The following is a 22,153-nucleotide window of genomic DNA, read 5'->3' on the forward strand; positions in this document are numbered from 1 at the left end:
AACGTTTTTGATAAACGAACCGTTTAGTTTGTGTTCAGGTCTCTGAAATGGTACAGATCTCCAGGTGGAGAAAATAGATCAAAATGTTAATAGATGGGCAAGTTTATCAGTAAGGATTTTTTTTTGGGGGGGGGGGGGGCTGGGGGAGGTAGAGGTCGTGGGGGATGGTTAGGATTAGGGCAACACTGAAAAGACGTTGGTAGTTTATCCCAGTTTATTCAACGATTGTTTTTTTCAGCTCACTTATAATAGCCGTCAGTTATCTGTGGCTTTATTATTCGCTGTCATCACCAAATAAAACAAATAATGGGTGTCCATTATATCAACCCACCCATTTTGTGAGCTGCCTATCCTCACGAGGGGCGTGGGAGTCCTAGAGCCTATCCCAGCTGTCAATGGGCAGGAGGCAGGGTACACCCAGGACTGTTTGCCAGCCAATCGCAGGGCACATAGAGACAGACAACAGTCACACTCCCAATCACACCTAGGGGCAATTAAGAGACTCCCAATTAATCAATTAATTAATGTTTTTAGGAGGTGGGAGGAAACTGGAGTGCCCAGGGAAAAGCCATGCAGGCACGGAGAGAACATGCAAACTTTGCACAGCACGGGCCGGGATTTGAACCCCAGTCCTCAGTACTCTGAGGCCAACGCTCGAACCAATTGCATCACTGTGCTACTAATACACTTCATTGCACAAATATTATTTTTTAGTGTGTAAATGTAGGCGTTTACTCTGGACCGTCTTACCACCTTACACAATGAAACTACATCTTGAAATTGCACTGATGTCAACATGTTTTCTACCGTTACATATGGATAACATATTTCCTGGATGTCCAAGCACAGAGATTCAGCACACACAGCTGCTTTAAAAGATTTTTTTAACCAACTCTTTAATCATATATAATAGTATATTTAGAGGTGAGCAGACTAGCTGTGCACAGATTTAAAAAAAAAAAGGCAGCACAGCTGAACCTCTAAACAGTAAAAGGAAAAAAAAAGCTATCCAAATATCTCTATGAAAACATTAAAGTTCACATGGTCTAAAAACAACAAACACATTCGAAAAAAAGATGACACAGGGACAACAAAAGGGAAAGTTGAGGAATGCTTAAAAAAAAAGCACCATTCATCCATTTTTTTTTTTTGGCTTCAGGTTAGAGGCGGGGTACACCCTGAACTGGTGTCCAGCCAACCCTAGGACACATATACCGTAAACACACAACCATTTACACTCACATTCATACCTAAGGCCGATATAGAGTCTTCAATTAACCTGCCATGCATGTTTTTTGAATGTGGGAGGAAACCAGAGAACCTGCAGAAAACCCATGCAGGCATGGGGAGAACATGCAAACTCCACACAGGCGAGACCGGATTTGAACACCTTAGAACTGTGAGCCAGATGTGCTAACCAGTTGTCCACCGTGCTGCCTCCAGTGCAGAAGTCGATATAAAAAAAGTCAATAAATCCTGGCACCATGAGAACGAGTACAGTTATGTCAACATAACGATCAACACCCAAGTTGATTAAACGATATTCTATGCAGTCAAGATGAAGATTTGAAATCAGTTCAGATCAGAAATATGATTGTGGTTTCTTGACAAATCCTGAGTCATTATATTCATGCTTCTAGCTTCTACAGGAGGGTTGTCGACATTTGTGACATTTTTTTTTTTTTTTTGGTAGCGTGCAGAGATACTGCAGAGATTACTACAACCTATCAAGCTCAACCCAAGCTACTGACATCTGCTGGATATTGATGGCATTGCGTATGGCTGTGAGCAGCTCTTCTGTGCAACTCCACTTAATGGGCTCCAATGTGTAGTAGAGTAGGGGCAGAGTCTCCAGCTGCAATTGCTCCAACTGGCACATCTCCTCCATTGCACTTTCATCCCCACACCGTGGCAAAAACTTTCTGTACACAATGTGCAAGGGTGACAAAAAAAATGGTTGGATCACCTCACATCTGACAGTTACACATTATCTGATAACAGGTAGATGCACAGCATTCATAAGAAGTAATAAACATCCATCCATTTTCTTAGCCGCTTATCCTCACAATGGTCGCGGGGAATGGTGGAGCCCATCCCAGCTGTCAACGGGCAGGAGGCAGGGTACACCCTCTAGTGGTTGCCAGCCAATCGCAAGGCATATCGAAACAAACAAACGCACTCACAATCACACTAAGGCGCAATTTAGAGTGTCCAATGTTGCATGTTTTTATTGGGATGTGCAAGGAAACTGGAGTGCCCGGAGAAAACCCACGCTGGCACGGGGAGAACATGCAAACTCCACACAGGCGGGTCCGGGAGTGAACCTGGGACCTCAGAACTGTGAGGCCAATGTTTTCCATCTTATCCACCATGCTGCCGCTATTAAACATGTATCAGCATTTTTACTCGTGTAAATAAAATGCTTGACAATGATCATATGACTAAATCTCCTCGATAGCCTGTGACTAGAATCAACTCCCAATTAATTAACTGTTTTTAAAAACATGTAATTCTATAATAAATGAAGGAATCAAGAAACACTAAAAGCATGTATTTGCTCACCAAAACTGTCTTATTTTGAGAATCAAACAATACCCCAGAAACATCCATCCATCCATTTTCTTTGCTGCTTATCTTCACAAGGGTCGTGGTAGGAGGCGCGGTACACCCTGAACTGGTTGCCAGCCAATCGGAGGGGACGTGGAGACAGACAACAGCCGGACTCACAATCACACCTTGGGGCAATTTAGTGTCCAATTAATGTTGCGTGTTTTTGGGATGTGGGAGGAAACCGGAGTGCCTGGAGAAAATCCACCCAAGGTCGGGGCGAACATCCAAACTCCACACAGGCGGGTCCGGGATTGAAACCCCAGAAACAGAAAATATTTCGATGTCGGCATATATTTGATTATCTCGAGTGCATCGTTGTTGAGTACTTTTCAAGATACATATAAGATTCACTAGAGATGCTATATGAGATAACTTGTGGTCGCTTCAAATTAAAAAAAAGATTCAAACCAGTGAGTGGTACTTGCCTGAGCTTCTTGTATTTTTTGGTCTTTGGCTGGATGTGGATGACAATAGGATAAATCCCTTGTCTCAACAAATCCTCAACACAGGGCAACCCCAACTCTAACAAACAGTGTTTGTCCTAAACACAAAAATATGTGAGTTTGACTACAATATTACCGTGGTTTTAATCATAGAAATACATTTTAGTGGTAAAAGTAGATGCAGGTTGACCTGTGAACTCTTTTGATTTGGAGTTTGTGTGTGGTAATAAATATTGCAGTAATGGCACACGCTGAGATTCTGTGAAAGAATATTTTGTATCACCTGGCCGATGACTTCTTGTATGGACTGTAGCCGTACGCCCAGCATTGGCTCTTGTGCCTGGGAATCCAACAGAAATACGCTCTTGCTTCTCCTCTCAGATGCTGTTATCGTCTCTACAAATGACATGTTAGCGATAGGACGGTGAGGACACTGCGGTTTATCCAGGATCCAATGTGGTTTTTAGTTTCTTCCCTTCACAGAGCTCAAAATAGCAGAACAGGTGTAAGAAAAATAAAGCAATGTACTAGTGTGTACAAAAAAGTCCAGAGCAGTTCGGAGTGCAGTTTAGTACAACACCAGTGATGATTTTTCTCATACCTGGTGCACAGGTGTTGTACCGTAACCCAGACTCGACAGGCTGCATCAGTCTCTCGATGAGGCCACGGGAGAGGAGAGATGGTGAGAAGATGATGGGCCGCTTAGACTGAACCTTCACTGGTGCCACAAGACTATAAGGAATCAAGTGCTCCTCATGTCCTGAGAACACACACAAACACACAAACTTTTAAAGTAAAAGACATTGGTTTTGTAGTTTTAGACCCCAGTGTGTGGTACTTACGTTTGTTCAGTGTGTAAAGAACCTGTTGTGAGGGCCCTATCCCACGGCATTTGGGGTCCAGTGCCTTAACCAGACGAACTCGACCAGATGATTTTTTCATGAACTACAGTACATACCGACAAATGAATGAATAGTCAAAATATAAGTTGCAATAAGGATATGGAAATGGCTAATCCTCACCTTCTTTCTGAAGTCCTTTTGCTCCAGGGCCATTTTCTGTAACTTGACGAGTAACAGCTGCTGTGCCCTTTAATTGAAAAAGTGTAAATGAATTAGAATGCTGCTAAATATTTATTTTTTTATCCTCAATAGTTTATGCCCAAATGAGGAAATATGTTCCTTAGCCGTTTCGTACCTTCACATGAAAGTCAGAGTGAAAATTTGGACACAGCTCTCAGTATGATAAGGTGGATCCATGTTAGATTAATATACTTATCCCACTTTAGTTTTACAATATGAAAAAAGACAACAATAACATTTAAATAGTGGTTGACTATGACCATGCATTCCTAGATCATTGATTACATTTACTATATGTACATGGCACACCTGTTATAATTGGGCATATTTCCTGCCAGCAGGAGGTCGGCCGTGAGAGGGTCCACCAAGGAACAGTGCCAGTGATATTTGCCGTTGCACCTTGTGTCCGTGACATGTATGATGTCATCACAGGATACACTCAGAGACGGCGGGTCTCCGAGAGGCTCAATGTTGAGATTGACCCGCACGTAAAATGAGTCAGCACCCTTGAAAGTAGGCCAAGAAAACTGGGAGCACAGCTCGGCATATGCTGAGGACAGGAAGCGATGGGATAGCTGATTCTCTGCTAAATTATTGAATAAACAATAAACTCTCAGTTTTTTTTGTGTGCAAACAGACTCACCCTCTGGGTTGCTTTGGTGTTTGAGTGCAGATGGTTCAGTCCACCATTGTAGGGAAAAGTGTGCTACTTCAGCGGTGCACTGGCTGAACAGAAGATTTCCTCCACCAAAGAGAACATTCTGTAGCTGGACAGGAATTTTTTGGGGAATTTTTCACAACTCTGAACTCATATTACTCAGTCTCTCTATCCCCTATTCAATACAGTATTTTTTTTTTCCATCACAGCCCTTTAATGTGTTCGGCAAACATAAAGTAAGTGTATTTGAGATAGTGTAGGGCCTAAACCGAAACATACCTCCAGCAGCTCACTTCCCTCCTTCAGCCCACATCGTTCTGCCACTGAGCCAGCTTTAACGTGGCTGACAAATATTCCTGTTTGGTTTCCACCAGTTATCGTAATGTCATCAGCCAGGCTGGTTCTTCCGTGCTTTGGTGTCACGGGAGGGCTTGAAGATGGAGAGATGGAAGTTTTCCTAAAATACAGCGAGCATAATGATGGTGTGGACTTGCAGCAAAGTTTGTAAAAACTAAATCGTAATGAGGTTTCTGCTTCATGCTCTGAGAATTATTATTTAATGTTGACACAAAACGTGCAATTAAAACACTATTTACATTCTCCCAGCATGCTTTGTGTGACCCCCATCATCCTTTGCGGCACGAAGGACCTCCTTAGTGAAATGGTTAGGGTTAGGATGGATGGATGGATGGATGGATGGATGGATGGATGGATGGATGGATGGATGGACGGACAATGACAATTACCTTAGAGTGCTGGGATTGTCTTGATGCGCCTTTACAGGCGGCAGATTGACCAGATCAGGAGGGAAGAGATGAGACTGGAGGGAGTTCCAGGAATCCCATAGAGAAGGTTCACTATATCCACCTGAAACATAATTTCGAGCCACTTCAAGCTTGCTAAACTATTGTTGCTGATGCAAAGGATTGAATACGGTGATTGACAATACCTGGAATGTTGTCATTGTCATCACTGCCCCAAGAGTCCAAGTCAAACCTTTTCAAAAGGAAAACAAATTGTATTTACTGTAGCTGAAAACCCATAGTGGTTGTAGAATTATGACAAGCTAATAAGACACACTCTGTATTGACTCTTCGGTTGATGGAGTTCATACACGGAGGAAATGGGAATGTTGAGAGCCGATTTATTTCCTTTTCATCTTCTGTCTGAGGATGCAGATGTTAAAAAAGATATGTTTACTTCTTACTGTCTAACCCTGGCATGCATTTGGGAGTGAACTGAGTCGTGTGGTACACACCGATGACAGTGGATTCTCTTCAGAGTTGGAATGAGAATCTGTGAATGTACAAACACAATATTCACGTAAGTACACAGAGGCATTAAGAAGAAATGTGCCGATCATCTTTGGAACGCGTGAGTGAAAACAACTTACCCTCTGAATTGTCATTGGCTTGGCTTCTGGAGGATGCCTGTAGCACACAACAAAAGTTCATTTCAGATATGACCCGAAACCAGGAGAGTCGCACTCTGCGTGTCGAAACATGTCAAACATTGTTTTGAACTAGTCCACAATGTTTCCTACTCGCAGAAATCATGGGATCCTTACTATACTTGCAGTTTACTTTGAAGTCTCATTGTTACTTTGCATACCATCATAACAAACTTAATACTTTATATTAGCTACAAAAAGTTTGTCATGTGCAAAACATACCTTTTATTGTTCACAAATACTACATCAATGTTAACTCCAATAATTGTGACCACATTTTAACAATAAAGGCCAGTAAGAAACAATTATTTGATGACCTTCCGTAAGTGAAGATGAGAGCCATTAACAGGGAGGCTCAAGTCCAGGCCAAGGGAGCAGCAAGGTCCATAGCACTGGTCTTCACTGCACAGGGACATGTGGGACTGGAGAGCAGATTTAAAAAAAAAAAAATCACGTGTTATATAATATTTGGCTGCAGTTCAACCATTCCTATCTTTCTATCTAGCTTGTTGACTCGACATGCTTTACAGTGATAATAATTCATTATTAGTCTTTGCACCCTTAGGGACATGCCACAAAGAGCAAATATCACAACACACATTCACGCACAGACGGATCACACCAGTATGCCCGAGGGCACCTTGAATAATGCTCAAGAGTAACAAAAATGGAATCTCTCCAGTAACCAATCCCAATCTTCATATTTTCTTCCATAGAGTTGGTATCCAATCCGCCACTCACAGTTAGAAACTTATCCATTGAGCTCCTGCCAACCGAGTCACCTCTATTTTTTGGGGGGGTGTCGTGGTCAACCAGATAACAATTACTGCAGTACTTACTTTGTTTCTGAAAGTTACAAGCTGTATAGAGAAGCATCACTCAACATTTGAACTATTTAATTAATTGCGTGGCTCTAAGTGGGTGTACTGCCAGTACTGACCAGTTATTTTCACAGCTTTTTGCAGTGACAAAACTGAACTGCTTGTTTGACAGGTGGCGAAGTCGTCTAGGTGCATGAGGGATTCACTTACACAGTGCAGACAGTGACTGCTCTGCTCCATTTGCTCCCTGCTCTTTTCTGTCTCTCGCTCCAACTCCCTCTGCAGCTGCTCCGTGTTGGCTTGCAGCTCTGCAATGCGTTTACGCAGACGGTTCTTGTCCAATAGACAGTCGGTGTACTCCAACTGCAGGCTGTCCCGACTACGCATGGCCTGTGGGAACAAAGATTATGGGCCGACAAAAATGGTGATTAATGGCCATGGCGGTTAGGGATATGTTGCAGACCAGACTCCCATGAGCCATGAATCCTGGCTCTAACATAACCATGTGCATACACTGACCTGGTCCCTCTCCTTTTCAAGTTCCATGATCTGGTTAAAGTAGGAGATACTCCTCTTTTGCTCTGTCTCCCAGTCCAGCTGGAGAGTTCTCACCTTCAGCTGAAGCTGCTCACACTGTGACTGCAGCTGCGAATAACGTTCCACAAGTTCAGATTCACGAGTTCTAACTTTGAACCTGTAACTAAATAAAATAAAATGCTGAAAGATAATGTTCACCTTATCCCTGTGCTCCTCAGTGCTATGTACCTCCCCTTGAAGTCTAGCGATGAAGTGGCAGAGCTCCTGTCTCTGCTCTGCAGCCTCCCTGCGATCCTGCCGTAGGATATCCATCAGAGCCTGGAGGACACACATCAGAAACAACAATTTTTAGTGCATAAAATTCTCCATTACACCATCCATCCGTCTTCTATTTGGCTTTTCTTCTCCACGGTCATGGGTGAGCTGGCTAGCTACCAATCCTAGGCCAAATAGTGTGTAGGCAAACAACCATTCAAATGCGTATTCAGACCTATGGACAATTTCGAGTCTTCAATTAACCTTATATTCATGTCAATTTTTTGGGAGAAAGCCGAGAAGCATGGAGAAAATCAAAGGAGGGTCTGATCTGAGCTTTGAACCCCCAACATCTCCAGTTTGATGAAAACATGCTAATGACTTTTCTACTGTGTTGCCATTTCCCAACGATTAAAGCTATTCAGTAATCGCAAAGTATTTGAAATGTCGCCAAAATACCCAAATCCACATCACGCCACATTCAGATATATGATAAAATGACAAGAACATACTATGACTCCAGTAGTCGGAATTGGCTCTTTCGTCTGAGTTCCTGGATTTTCTGTACTCGGGACTTCAATAAGGTACGATGGCTTTTTGGGTAAAGCTGGTGGACAACCAAGTCCCCCAGTGGACAACAAGGTGTTCTTTGCATTAGTTTGAATCCGACTTTTTTCAGGATTCATAATTTGATGCTCTGCCGTTAACCTGGACTTTAACGCTTCTACCTGGATGAGGACAGAACGAAAGAGTCATCAATATATTTGAACTCTTAACTAAAAAGAAGCACGGGGTTTTAGTTGACACCATTGTGATGCAGTTGATTCCCCTGTGAATGGATGTACAATATGTATATTTTTATTTTAATATATTTTCTTTACAATTTTTCACTTTTCTATCCCCCTCCAATTATATGAATCACGTTTACAAATCTATGAGTAACATGCAACACTCAGACTGCGTAATAGCTACCTCACCTGCTTGAGGAGTTCTTTCTCTCGTATGGAGGCTTTGCCTTGCTCTTCCAAAGCCTTGGTGTACTTCACTGACTGCTCCAAATGTCGGTCTTTAAGCTTGCCCAGCTCTCGACTGGCCGACTCCCAATCATGACGTAGCCTGGATTATTCAAAATACACAAGTTTAGTTTTGAATTAAAAAAAAAGCCTACACATAAAAACAATACGATGCAGTAATTGACATCAAAAAGCGTTCGGTCAGTTTGCTGTAATTTGTTCAGTGTCACCAAAGCGCTTCGATAGCATATTTTCAAGACGCAGTATCTAGCGAGGGTCAGGGTTTATGTTTATTCGTATCTTAAAACCACTGCCATTGCCATCAAAATTTCTTCAATACGGTGTTTTTCAGCAGTGCAAGCAGAAGCTACATCAGACAAACCTCTCTAGCTGCAGTCTGTCATGACGCAACTCTTGAGCTTTACGTTCAGCACGGCTCCGGTCATCCTCGGCCACCCGACAGCGTTGAGACAAGCGACGCTCATACATTCGGCTGTTTCGAAGCTGCTCTCTGAGTTTTCGAACCTCTACCAGCAGAAATTGAGTCAATCCCTCTGGGCCTTCCTCATCTGGGAGGGCAGGCAATTAGAATTGCGTGAGATTGAGAGTCAATAACGCTAATAAATAATAATACATTTTTTATGCCGTTTGAGACAATTCAATCTCATGCAAATTTTCTCTATACACCAATTAGTCTTATTTTTCTTTCTTACCTAATATAAGAGAGCAGCGCTGTGTAGGCTGCTCCCCAGTCAGCTGTGTGTATTGCTCTGGATGGTAGAACTCCAGTGACTCCATGAAGGCTTGAAGACCTCGCGGACCCTGGCCACGCAGAATGTCCAGCAAACGACCTGCGCAATGATATGGAAAATCTGCTATGAATTGGCGCAATTATATCCACAGCAACAGCTACACTCCACAGAATCAATTCATCCATCCATTTTCTGTGCTTCTTCTCCTTAATATATTTGCAATTGTTTAAAGGAGATTCAACCTCCTCTCACCGGCCTTGGTGATGCGCAGAGGGTACTGAATGGAGTTGAGCACCTCATCTTCATCCTGCTCATCAATGACCTTGCACTGGCGCAGGTATGGCGTGAGTTTGGCCGGGTTAAGAATGCGGGTGAGCTTATGTCGCACTCCTTCCACACGATCCCACAGCTCCTCACAGTGCTCTTCTGACCATGAAGGAGAAGATCTGTTTTCCTCCTGAGTGAGTTCACCTTCCTCTGCCCAAACTGTGACACCTGCAAAAAAAAAAAAAAACAACTCACAGTCATTTCAAGGAGGTTGTAGTACAGTACAGCTGAGAACACTGTTTATGATTTCTACTATTATGGGAAATTGTTATTCAGAATAGTAGAATCTTTTACAACTTTATAGTCATCAATGCAAAACAATTATTTGGCTCTTTCATGACATCCATAGATCTGGGTAAGTATTCTATGAAGTCCTCTTAAGAAAACATATGCCGGTACTGTATTTGTCAGCACACATAATGTTTCTGAATGAGGCTCAGTGCTTGCACTATACCCAGTTCCATACAAAACCAGTTTGTTTTTCTACACTTATCTGGTCTCCACCATCTGGTTTCTTCTGATAAAAGATATCAATCCATTTTTTGCTTTTTCCTGTGCAATATTTCTCCCTTTTCTTAACCTTCCATCAAGTATTGTCTTTTTGCAAAGCCAACTACAAATAATCACCAATAATAATCAAAGCTGAGGCAAAAACTAAAACTATGAAATGGAGTTGTCACCTTATCAATAGATGCGGCAAAAAGAATACAATGCCCTTCTTGATAAATGAAAACCAATATTGTATTCAAGTGAATGATTCGATGTTTTTTTTCCCATGCTTCCATATGATTCCAGTAAATGTAATGAATACTAGTGTGGCATTTTAGACACAATTTAATTGCTCTAGATCTGGAATAAGGAATTTGGCTATTGAAGTATATGGGGTTATACTTTGTGGGTGAAACAAAAATATTCCATAATTTATCATTATCATTAATTATCAATAGTACAGTCAAATGACAATTAGTCATATGCTAGATGTGGTTTTCCGTAGTATTAAAATGTTGATAATTTCACAATATGCAGTCATATGTGACAATAGAAAAAAATATCTACAAATATTCTGGGTTTATTCAATCCAGATTCAATTTATGAGCAATGTGTTAACATATAAATGTATTTGACACTTTCTTTGTTTTATATTGAAGAAATGACTAAGTAATAGAATGGAGAACAACTCGACAGTAAGCAGTAAATGGATTAATTAAATGTTAAAAATAAGTCTATAAGCACGCCTGATGTGATTCATTGTGGGGAGTTACCAGGAAAATTAAGATGCCGTGTTCAGATAATCCGACAACTAAATTGTGAGCCACCAGGCAAGCTGAGACTCGCCTGGATTCTCTGGTATCTCTGTCACAATACAATAGCTGAGTGAGATGCTGTTTGTGTGTAATTAGCGCCAAACACTTCATAATAGTACTGAAAGGAAAACACACAAATTAGAGGGACTATATATATATATATATATATATATATATATATATATATACAGTATGTGGCTGCAACAAAGAAATCAGTATTTTTAACATGGTTGCAAATTGAAACAATCATGTCATGTGAGTTGAGTGGTTAGAACGTGTATGGATAAGTGAAAATCAAAATGAAAAAAATGTGTGATAAATGAATCATAGACTGTAAATATCATAAAGTTACATTAAATTTAGAATTAAAAACCACAAGTGATTTTTTTTTTTTTTGGTGCTCTAGTCCGATTCAAAGGTTAGACACTCTTTCTTGTCAGCATGATAAAGTGTGTCTCAATTTTGTGTGGCACTGGATTGTGCTAAATTAAAGTTTCATTTTATTTGTTGCAATAATGTTTCCATGGTCAATTTGACCTGAGATGAGTTCAATTATCCAAAGGTCATGAAAAAAAATCCCAATATTCCCATTACAACTCCATTACCATACCATTTCACTTACAGAACTTTGAATTAACTTTAAAAGATCAGCTTTCAAAAAGGGCAACTCACTTCTTTTTACATTAAAAAAAATTATATATATGTGTGTGTGTGTGTGTGTGTGTGTGTGTGTGTGTGTGTGAGTGTTTTTTCTAAACGGCAATAATGCCCCTGGATCAATTTGACTGTCTCTCAGACACTGCTAAAAAATTTCTAGAGAAATCTATAGAATTCTATAGAATTTGTACAGAACAACTTGTTCTATAGAACTTTGGCTGTGATTTTTTATAGAAATTCTCTTGGAAATTCCACAGGACTTGGGTCCTAAAGTTCTATAGTTCTTTAGAAATTCTTTGGAAATGTTCTATAGAATTTTTTTTAGCAGGGGAGAACAAAATATCCACAGATATTTTTTTGTCTGGTTACTAACTACATTAACGACAATGTCACTCTATTTATTTTGCATTTGATAGACTTATTGAGTCTTTAAACCGACGGCTTAAAAATACCCATTTACGACATCTACAATTTGACACCCAACACAATTTCAGTTCACATCATAATTTCCATGTTAAATGAAGCCAATATAACTCTGTTGGGCTTGCTTGGAAAACACAAGACATTGAGGACAATGAATCTGCCGAGACCAAACAAAAAAATAACCATAACAAAAATCTAAGTAGTTTTAGAGTTTGTATGAAAACATTTATGCTTAAAAACTACCGCACTAATCCAATTATATTCTTCTAGATAGATTCATAGTTCACATATAGATCTTTCAGCGTTTTACCCGATGTTGGATGTAAGCCCCGAATCTTTGAAAAAGTGGCGAGTTTGCAAAATGATTCAAGTGGACTCACCGCTCATGTTGCCAAACGTCTTGAATGTTGAGGTCCAAAGTCCGGACTGCTCGTCGCATTTATCACCTTCACGTCCCATTCACGTCCAGAAGTGAGTCAGGGGAGACACAAAACACATGACAGCGTGTGTGCGTGGTGAGGGGGCTCATGAGTCACGAGCACTGAGCACAAAGTCCCAGACTGAAGGGAAACGGGTTCCGATTATTCTTGTTCATGCCCAGCTGGCTGTGTCACTAGATGGCGCTCTTGGTCCCCATGGGCGCAACGCCGCCGAAAAAGAAAATTACTACTACTGCTGTAATAATAACGGCTTTGTACAGAGCTTATATAGCAAGGAAAATATGCAAAGTTATTTTCAACTAAAATGTATTTTTAAAAAATCAAGAAAAGGCTTCATAACGTATTGGTGAATAATAATTCAGGTGCAGAAACAGTTGGTTTCCTCCACTGTCTGATCAAGTTCCAGTTTGTGAACATATCACAATATTGATCTTCTATAGTAAAGGCTTTCAAAACGTAGTTTGGCTGCTGATCAGTGCAGGGATCCATCTAATCTCGTGGGCTACTGGGCCACGGGCCATCCTAAACATCCTGAAAAATCATAAACTATTGGCCTCACCATCTTTAACAGAAAGATGTGACGTAGCTTTTTTTTCCCTTTCAAAAATAACTATAATGCATAATTCCTTGAGTGACTTTGAGTGTTCCTCAGTTTGCATTCTTCCATGTCGCTGCTGTTCGGGTTTGGTTCCACTTTCAGACCCCAAGATCTCAATTAGTCAAAATCTCAACTATAGTTAACTTTATCACTATGACCACAACTCTTCTTCGTGTGTTGTTAACAGAGCCATTTTGACAAAAAATAAGGAGTACAAAGCACACATATCTGATTTCAAATATTGGGACTAAAAGCAAAAAAAAAAAAAAAGCTGTCAGAGTAAAATGAGTTGTCAAAAAGTGTACGAATACTCAAGTAAATCACTTGTAAAATGTATGTACTTTGTTACTTCCCACCGCTGAAAGTCACCAATGTGTTACTACCTCGGCAATAAACTAACTGAGCAGGGGAAGGAAGCTCTGCCATAGAATCAAAGTTATAACAAATGAGTCACACATAATGTGACTCACTCTTAAAGTGGCCCACGTCGCTCTCCCTCACCTCGATAATGCAGCCAAGACTGTGTTTTGCTGTGGTGTGGTGTCAAATACTTACCGGTCTGGCTAATCTTAATCATGGGAACACTGTGACACAGTTTCATCCTCGCAGTTTCTACACTCGCATACTCTATTGCATTAAGCACACACAGTACTCCAAAATCTACTGAAATCTAATGAAATACAGTCCAAGTAAAACAGATTATGTTTCACAACTTGTGATCAGTTTACTGTATTTTCCGCCCTATAAGGCGCATCTGAAAGCCTTTAATTTTCTCAAAAGCCGAGGCCTTATAATGCGGTGCGCCTTGTGTATGGATCAATATTGAGCCTTTAGTACAGCTCCATCTAATGGATGCATAATTTAACCCCAGCCTCCACTGTAGCGTCTATTCTACGCGCTTTATAATCCGGTGCGCCTTATATGTGGAAAAACTTTTAAAACGGTCCATTCATTTGAGGTGCGCCTTATAGTGCGGAAAATACAGTACTTCTTTTCTTTACAACTGAATACATATTATCTATTTGTAGGCAATCATTACATAAATAGAGGTTAAATATTGCATATAGCTATTGTAGGAAGATTTCTGAATTCTTCAGGAGTATTCTTCTAACTGCAGGATTGCGCTGTGATGTGCTGTCAACATCATTGTTGATGGAAAGTGGGATACAGTACACTGTACTGAGTACAGTATATCTGACAAGCTAACTCATTCCTGTTAACTTTGATTCTCAGCAGAAGAAGAGGGGCCTGCAGCGTAATGCAAGGCGTCACAGATTTTAAGTAATCTCAATGTTTCAGAGCGTCAAAAGCCACCAAACAGAGTCACTGCGGAGAAAACAAAGCTGCTTCAATAAATATTAGTCTTTTTGAGCGAGTGCAATTATAGTGTGGAATGGCTTGGAGTTGGGGGGTGGTTTGAAATGAGCATGAAACGTGTCCAAGTGCGCGCAGGAATTACGAGCTTCCCCGGAGAAGAATGTGTCTCATTCTTGGCAAAAGGGCAGAGGTGGCAAGCCACCCTTTTCGGTTGAGCTGCATACGAGTACGTTTGCGATCTCAGCGCTGATCCTGAGATTGAGCCGTTCAAACGAAGCAACATACTTATGAACACACATCAACACTCGATCACCGCCAAGACGCCTCCGTGGGGAGCAGTTCGCAGTAATAAATACTGCTGACGCTTCTTTTTGAAAAGCATTAAATTTGAAAATGTGTGTTGGATTCTCCTGTGGTGGGCAATCCTGTATGGGGAGGTGCTCACTTGAATGAATGAGTCCCAAATCTGAATCCCCAATGTGCGGGCTGTTCTACTTTCAGCCTCCTTCAGCTTATTTTTGACTTTTTCCCGACAGGCCAATGCGTGATGGGGGCTTTCGGGGGGGTGGGGGTTGGGTTTTGCTTTATTGGCTGAGCATTCCTGTTGTCTCTAAGGTGACAGCAACACAGACGCACTATTGACAGCAGCGTTGGACCCCACAGTCTTCTCACACTGGAATGTCATTACAGCAACTTACTCACTCAGAAATTAATCTTGCAGAATCCGTTCAACCCATGTACAATTCTTCTCATATCTTATACTGCATCTGTGATTGATCATTACTCATGTTACCTCTAATGAATTTTTTGCTATGAGCTGGTACCGCTTAACCACAGGAGTGTACGAGGTGATCGTAAATGATGTAAATGTGTGTAATGTATAGCATATACTGCCAAAAGTACTTTACTCAGCATCCGTTGGGGTTTTATGTGATTTTTGTGATTGTGATTCTGAAGGTTTGGTGCGAGTAATTACTGTTATGGCAAAATCACTGAATTTTATGTTCTATCTGTGCAAAATGCTACAGTGCTTTGGAAATCAGTTTTTTTTTTAAATACAGTAAACAGTATTTGTTGCATATAGTTCAGTTGTCTGTAATTTTGAAGTAAAATACATTTGCATTTAATATTTTAGAATGGTTTGTTTGGACATTAACTAGTATATTTATTTTTTTTTTACTTTTGTGCAATACATTTCAGTCGAATTGTGATTAACCTCCCCCCCCCACCACCACCTTCAGCCCCTGTTTATGCACAGTCCTTGTGTTCTAACTGTGGATAATTTTACAGTGAAGTCAAGTAATTTTAGATACGATACATTTTTTATACTTAGATGGTGTCCTCTTGGTCTGGTACACTACTGTTTTTTAATGTTGGTACTTGGCGCAAAAAAATTTGAGAATCATTTGGCATTTTTATGCTGTGACAACCTAGTAAGTACAAGAAGATAAAAACCTTTCTAGAGTGGGAAAAAAATACTTTTTCAAAATTGACCAGCAAAATCATCTCAAAACAACCATGCCAGGCCAATAGTTAGTATTGATGCTTCATTTTACACTACACATATTCAAGAAAACGCACTTTTCAAAACAGCTGGTGTATTTTTAAACTTCTAGTTGCAGTTATGCAGTAAAACTCTCTCTACTTTGCTGGAATAGTTCGAAGCAAATACGCTGTCAACATCACAGTGCTCCCCCATTTCTGTTTTGATGTGGTTTTATTCACACTGAGACACCTTCTCGAATGTTTGCATTTAGGATAGGATATATATAAAATGAATTTAAAAAAATTGAAATCAGTCCAGGCAGCACGTTGTTTCAGCTGGAAAGCGCTGGCCTCACAGTTCTGAGGTCCTGAGTTTGATCCCGGACCCGCCTGTGTGGAGTTTGCATGTTCTCCCCATGCCTGGGTGGGTTTTCTCCGGCCACTCCCGTTTCCTTCCACATCCCAAAAACATGCTACATTAATTGGACACTCTTAACTGTCCCACTGTTATATGTATTTTTCATTACAATATCTATTTTAGAATGTTTATAGGGATGTCAGTCCCACTTTAACTGGACACTCTAAATTGTCCCTCGGTGTGATTGTGAGCGCGGCTGTTTGTCTCCATGTGCCCTGCGATTGGCTGGCAACCAGTTCAGAGTGTACCCGCCTCGTGCCCGTTGACAGCTGGGGTAGGCTCCAGCACTCCCCGTGATCCTTGTGAGGATAAGAGGCTAAGACAATGGATGGATGGATGAATGAATGAAATCAGTCCAATATTAGTAATAAAAACATTTGCCATGTTTAGCACTTTACTTTTAGTGATCTCAAACTTCTACAAAGAAGATTTTTTTTTAAAAAGTCTTGTGTAAATGGACTAATATGTAAGTGGTGATTTAAAATTTCATTTATTTAAAAAAACATCCTCGGTTTACATTTCTAGGTAAATGAGTTATTACTGTAGAAGTCAACAGTTCACATACACAAGAGCATTCTTGAGATTATAAGATACCTTGCCCCAGGTGAAACTTTACCGTGGCGTTGGTGTTTGAAGTTATTTGATTGGATTTTATTATTTCGCACATGGCTATGCAGAATTCAAATGCCTCTTCCTTTCATTCCCATGCTGGAGTATGTTCCATTTCATTCCTTTTAACCTCCCTCCACAGCTTCTTCCATGACTCAAGCTTGGCGGCTGCACATAATCGGCCCTTTATGTACCCAATGAGTGTCTTTTTTGACTTTCTTTCAGAAAACCGAGAGATGGGGACGTGAGTAATTGGGACAGAACTGAACATGGACAAGCGATTTGTGCTCCTTTTGTCCGCAGAGAAACGAGACAGTAGCTTTCATTGTCGAGCCCGCTGGTGGATCTTGAGCTTTGTTTGCAACATTTAATGGCCGACTTGGGATTCAAAGTAAGAAATTACATTTGCATCATCTTCTAGTTATTTAATATGCGTAATAAAGGTGAATGCGCTGATTATCCTGGAGTGCCACAGGTTGAGGTTTGAACAAAACCAATAGAAAAAAAATCATTAGTATAGTCATTCCCTATTCAGAAATGTTAGTGTATTTAATCAGTTTTACATGAATAATAGAACTTCAATTTCTCATCTACTCTTCTACATAGATGTATCTTTTTCACATTTAAAAATAAATCGATTGATCCATGTACACAAATGAACTCACATTGCCATGCTCGTTTTCCTTTCCGTTCTTGTTTCACAAGAGTGACTGCTGCGCACAAGTCCGAATTACAGGGTACAGCAGTCTAAATGTGAACTCCACCACCCATTTCAAGAGCGGACCAACCACAACAGATACATTTCCAGACACAAAAACAGTTTCAAAACCTGAATTTTTCTGATCATACACTACAAGCTGCCTCCAAAAATGGTGAAAATACTGTTCTTGGATGTATTTATTTTTTTTGCACTAATGTGTGGATGTAACTGTACTATGCTGTCTACATTTAAGGATTTTGTTTTTGTAACATATACTCTGTTTGGACCTGGCCTTGTCTTACATCACATCCATAGTATAAATCCATCCATCCATCCATTTTCTTCGCCGCTTATCCTCACAAGGGTCAAAGGAGAGCCGGAGCCTATCCCAGTTAGCTTTGGGTGAAAGATACAGTAGACTACACCCTGTAAAGGTTACCAGTCAGTCACAGGGCAGATGTCAACACCATCACTGAGCAGGAATCAAGCCCACACTGCCCACACCAAAGTCAGGCGTGGGTACCACTACACCATCAGTGACTCCTGTACAAATACATTATAGTACTAATTCTGTACAGAGAAAGACTTAGTGATATATTTTGGGCTGTGTAAGAGACGGCAAACAAGCTAAACTAATTAACTTCAACGAAGAAAAATGTCAGGTCAAGAAAAACCTTTGTTTTTAGAGAATTATGGTGTAGCTGTGACACCTACATTTAACTTGGCAAGTGTCGTAGCATTAGTGGGTAACAGTAATGGGAAAAGAAATTGTGCAATGTGGGAATATTTGATCCTATTACGTAGCCAACAACAACATTGACCATGCTTTAGTGTCCTGCACATTTAAGATTTCAACATTTCCCTCCAAAAGCAAACGAATTGTAGCCCACCCTTAACCAAGTATTACTAATTACTGTAAGTAGGATGTACAGTGTATTGTTTACTGTATTTGTTGATGATGATGTCCTCCTGGAGTTCCTAAAGGCTTTGGATGTAAGACAATGAAGTCATATATCTTCTGGCTCATTTGTGCTTGCATGTCATCTCACAAAAATAATCATTGATTTGCCGTTGCATATTTACTAAAAGTATAATCATAAGAATCTAACGTGTGTCCATGTTCACTCATTCAGTTCAGTATATGAAGAATAAATATCCATCAGGGCGGCACGGTGGAGCAGCTGGTAAAGTGTTGGCCTCGCAGTTCTGAGGTCCCAGGTTCAATCGCCTGTGTGGAGTTTGCATGGTCTCTCCGTGCCTGGGTGGGTTTTCTCCGGGCACTCCAGTTTCCTCCTACATTCTAAAAACATGCAACATTAATTTGACACTCTAAATTGTCCCTAGGCGTGATTGTGAGTGTGGCTGTTTGTCTGGATGTGCCCTGCGATTGGCTGGAAACCAGTTCAGGGTGTAACCCGCCTCCTGCCTGTTGAAAGCTGGGATAGGCTCCGGCACTCCCCGTGACCCTCGTGAGGATAAGTGGCGAAGAAGATGGATGGATGGATTATCCATCATCTATTTGAGGCTTGGTTGTCAATACACAGGTTTAATGTGACTACTTGGGTACAAGAATGTCTGTATTTTGTCTTATTTTCACATGTTTAGCAAACTTTAGATAAAAATTGCAGGCTGGAAACGTGAAAAATTTTGCAAAATGCTTTCCTGTGAAAAGTAGTTCCAGTGAAACAAAGTGAACATGTGACATGTTCACAATTGTGGTTCAGCAAACAACTTTTGTATGCACAATTAAAAATCGCCATACACTTCTATACATTTTTGCTATCATCCAGCTCACAAATATGAAGTATTACATCGAGGTGATGAACAAATGTGAATTCCAACTTCACACCCAATGATCAAAAACAAGCAAACAAACAAACAAACAAGCAAGCAGCCATATTAAGTAGACAAAACAAAGCTTTGGGTGTGGAAGTATCTTTAGAATTGTTTTGTTGTGACCCAGAAAGAGCTCTGGTCCAACATTACAATGCTTTATTGTTTGTGGGCCAAGTCTCAGCTTCCTGCATCCACACAGAACTGTCCAAACAAATCATAGGAGGGCGGCGAAGGCCCATCTTTCAAATACTGTACTCCTAAAACAGACTTGGAATTGATCTGTCTCATTTTCTGAATAATTGTCCCCAGATTTACATCTGGATTTCATGAGAGCACAAATGTAAACTTGATCTGTCTGCCGAAGCAGGAGCCAGATTCCCGAAGCCATGTGAGGGGGGTTTATGTGTGGGACCAGCTGGAAAGTCATTAGTAAATGGCACCTCTTTTTTCCCCTGGCAATTGGACTCGAGAAATAAGTGTGAGTGTCTGTAATGAGCTAAAAAAAAAAACTTCTTAGCATCTTGTATGATTTGTGAGAGACATTTCCTGTGAAAAACCTGTCACAGATGCTTCTCATCCCTTTTGAGAACTTTTTCCCCTTCAACCTCCTTCATGATCCTCCTTAAGCTTCATTTTTTTTGGCATCTTTAACATCGTTATCAGTGTTGGATGATTATTTTCTTCTTGTGGAAACGCTTTGCTATCAGCTGGAATGGCAACTTTTCCAACTCATCTCCCTCCTTTATATCACTCCTCTCATCTGGTTGTCTTCCATCTTTCTTATTGACTGTTCTTCACAGAGAGGCTGAGATGTTGCAGCTGCTGTCAGCAGGATTGAAATGCCCTCAAAGACTCTCAAAATGTTCATCTTTTCTGTTCTTAAGGCCAACATGCACTCCTCTACATATTTTTTTGTTTTTTTTTACTTGATCCTTAATCTTCTCAATATGGGTCTCGTCATGTCACAGAAAACTCCGTTTTAGTCTGAAATATGTACCCCCCCCCCCATCTATAGTATCTGTAGCATGTCAACAGTGTGGTACCCGAGTGATTAGCATGAGACTCACAATTCTGAAGTTGGGGATACTTGTGTTTAGTTTGTATCTTCTCTATATATGCTTGTTTGTTTTTTGTTTTTTTTTTATTGCAGATACTCTGGCTTCATCCCACATTCCAAAACATGCACATTAGGTTCATGAAACACTAAATTGTCAGTAGGTGTGAATGTGAATGTTGTTCTTTGTCTACTCTACAGTATTTGTGCCATGCGATTATTAGGTAAAGTTAGTTGAACAGCTGACGAGGCTGCTTTAAAAAAAAGAAAAAAAAAAACGACATATAAATAAAACATTTTTAGTGTTGTTTTTTTTTTTTTTAGGGGGGGGGGCATACTCGTTCTCGTCTTGGCCCCCCAATGGGTCTGTATACTCTATATAAGGCAGCTTTGACAAGTACAAGGAACCAATGGAATATTATATTCACTGGTTAACAAATTAGATGCACGTACTTGCATCATCCACTGAGATACAATACAAATGACTGCGCTGTGAGAAAGGTACTAATTTAACTCGTTAATTGTTTTTATACAGTAATTGTGGTTGTAGTTGGCAGTATAACTGCATCACCCGTAGCCCACTCACCTACAGCTGAATGAGGTAACGATATCATTAGGAACATATTTCAGCGGCGACACGGTGGATCAACTGGTAAAGTGTTGGCCTCACAGTTCTGCGGTCCCAGGTTCAATCCTGGCCCTGCCTGTGTGGAGTTTGCATGTTCTCCCCGTGGCTGCGTGGGTTTTCTCCGGGCACGCCGGTTTCCTCCCACATCCCAAAAACATGCAACATTAATTGGGCACTCTAAATTGTCCCTAGGTGTGATTGTGAGTGTGGTTGTTTGTCTCGATATGCCCTGCGATTGGTTGGTAACCAGTTCAGGCTGTACCCTGCCTCCTGCCCGTTGACAGCTGGGGTAGGCTCCAGGCCTTCCCGCGACCCTTGTGAGGATAAGCGGATATGAAAATGGATGTTTGGATGGACATATTTCAGCAACTACAGACAATAAATGTATCAATGGTGTGTCAAGAAAAGGTACACATGTACTTTTTCCTCATCCCATCAGAAACACACGTGTAAGCATGCACAGGCATATGGCACATGGAATTGATTACACAATATATTTTGAAGTTGTGAATATCTGATGAGTCCAAAATCAAATCTACAGTACATTTTTGCTGGGATGTACATTAGGCTAACATCAGTCCTCTATTTAAAAAAAATGCACTGACCATTGCAAATATTGAATTGCCCCACAACTCAGAGAAATCTCATAAGGTAAACTTCATATTCTTTTCATCCCACCCCCTACTTCTCTTACTCCTCCCCCTCTTCCTCTCCATTTCTCTCTTTCCACTTGCCA

General features: G+C 40.7%; 1 protein-coding gene across 1 annotated transcript; it reads right to left on the minus strand.

The window, feature by feature from the left end:
* Positions 1-995: 995 nt before the first annotated feature.
* zmp:0000000896 (caspase recruitment domain-containing protein 10) lies at positions 996-12,771 on the minus strand. Its single transcript, XM_061846200.1, is given in 25 exon segments — positions 996-1,922; positions 3,036-3,151; positions 3,337-3,449; positions 3,655-3,813; positions 3,896-3,998; positions 4,076-4,142; positions 4,445-4,685; positions 4,779-4,902; positions 5,073-5,250; positions 5,540-5,660; positions 5,743-5,789; positions 5,874-5,959; positions 6,052-6,089; positions 6,187-6,223; positions 6,561-6,665; positions 7,275-7,454; positions 7,584-7,709; positions 7,800-7,919; positions 8,369-8,584; positions 8,834-8,972; positions 9,252-9,438; positions 9,583-9,720; positions 9,874-10,116; positions 12,713-12,734; positions 12,736-12,771. Coding segments are annotated over 25 exon segments (3,147 nt in total). The 3' UTR covers positions 996-1,717.
* Positions 12,772-22,153: the final 9,382 nt, after the last annotated feature.

This window comes from Syngnathoides biaculeatus, chromosome 16 (genome assembly GCF_019802595.1).
Source record: "Syngnathoides biaculeatus isolate LvHL_M chromosome 16, ASM1980259v1, whole genome shotgun sequence".
Lineage (NCBI taxonomy): Eukaryota > Metazoa > Chordata > Actinopteri > Syngnathiformes > Syngnathidae > Syngnathoides > Syngnathoides biaculeatus.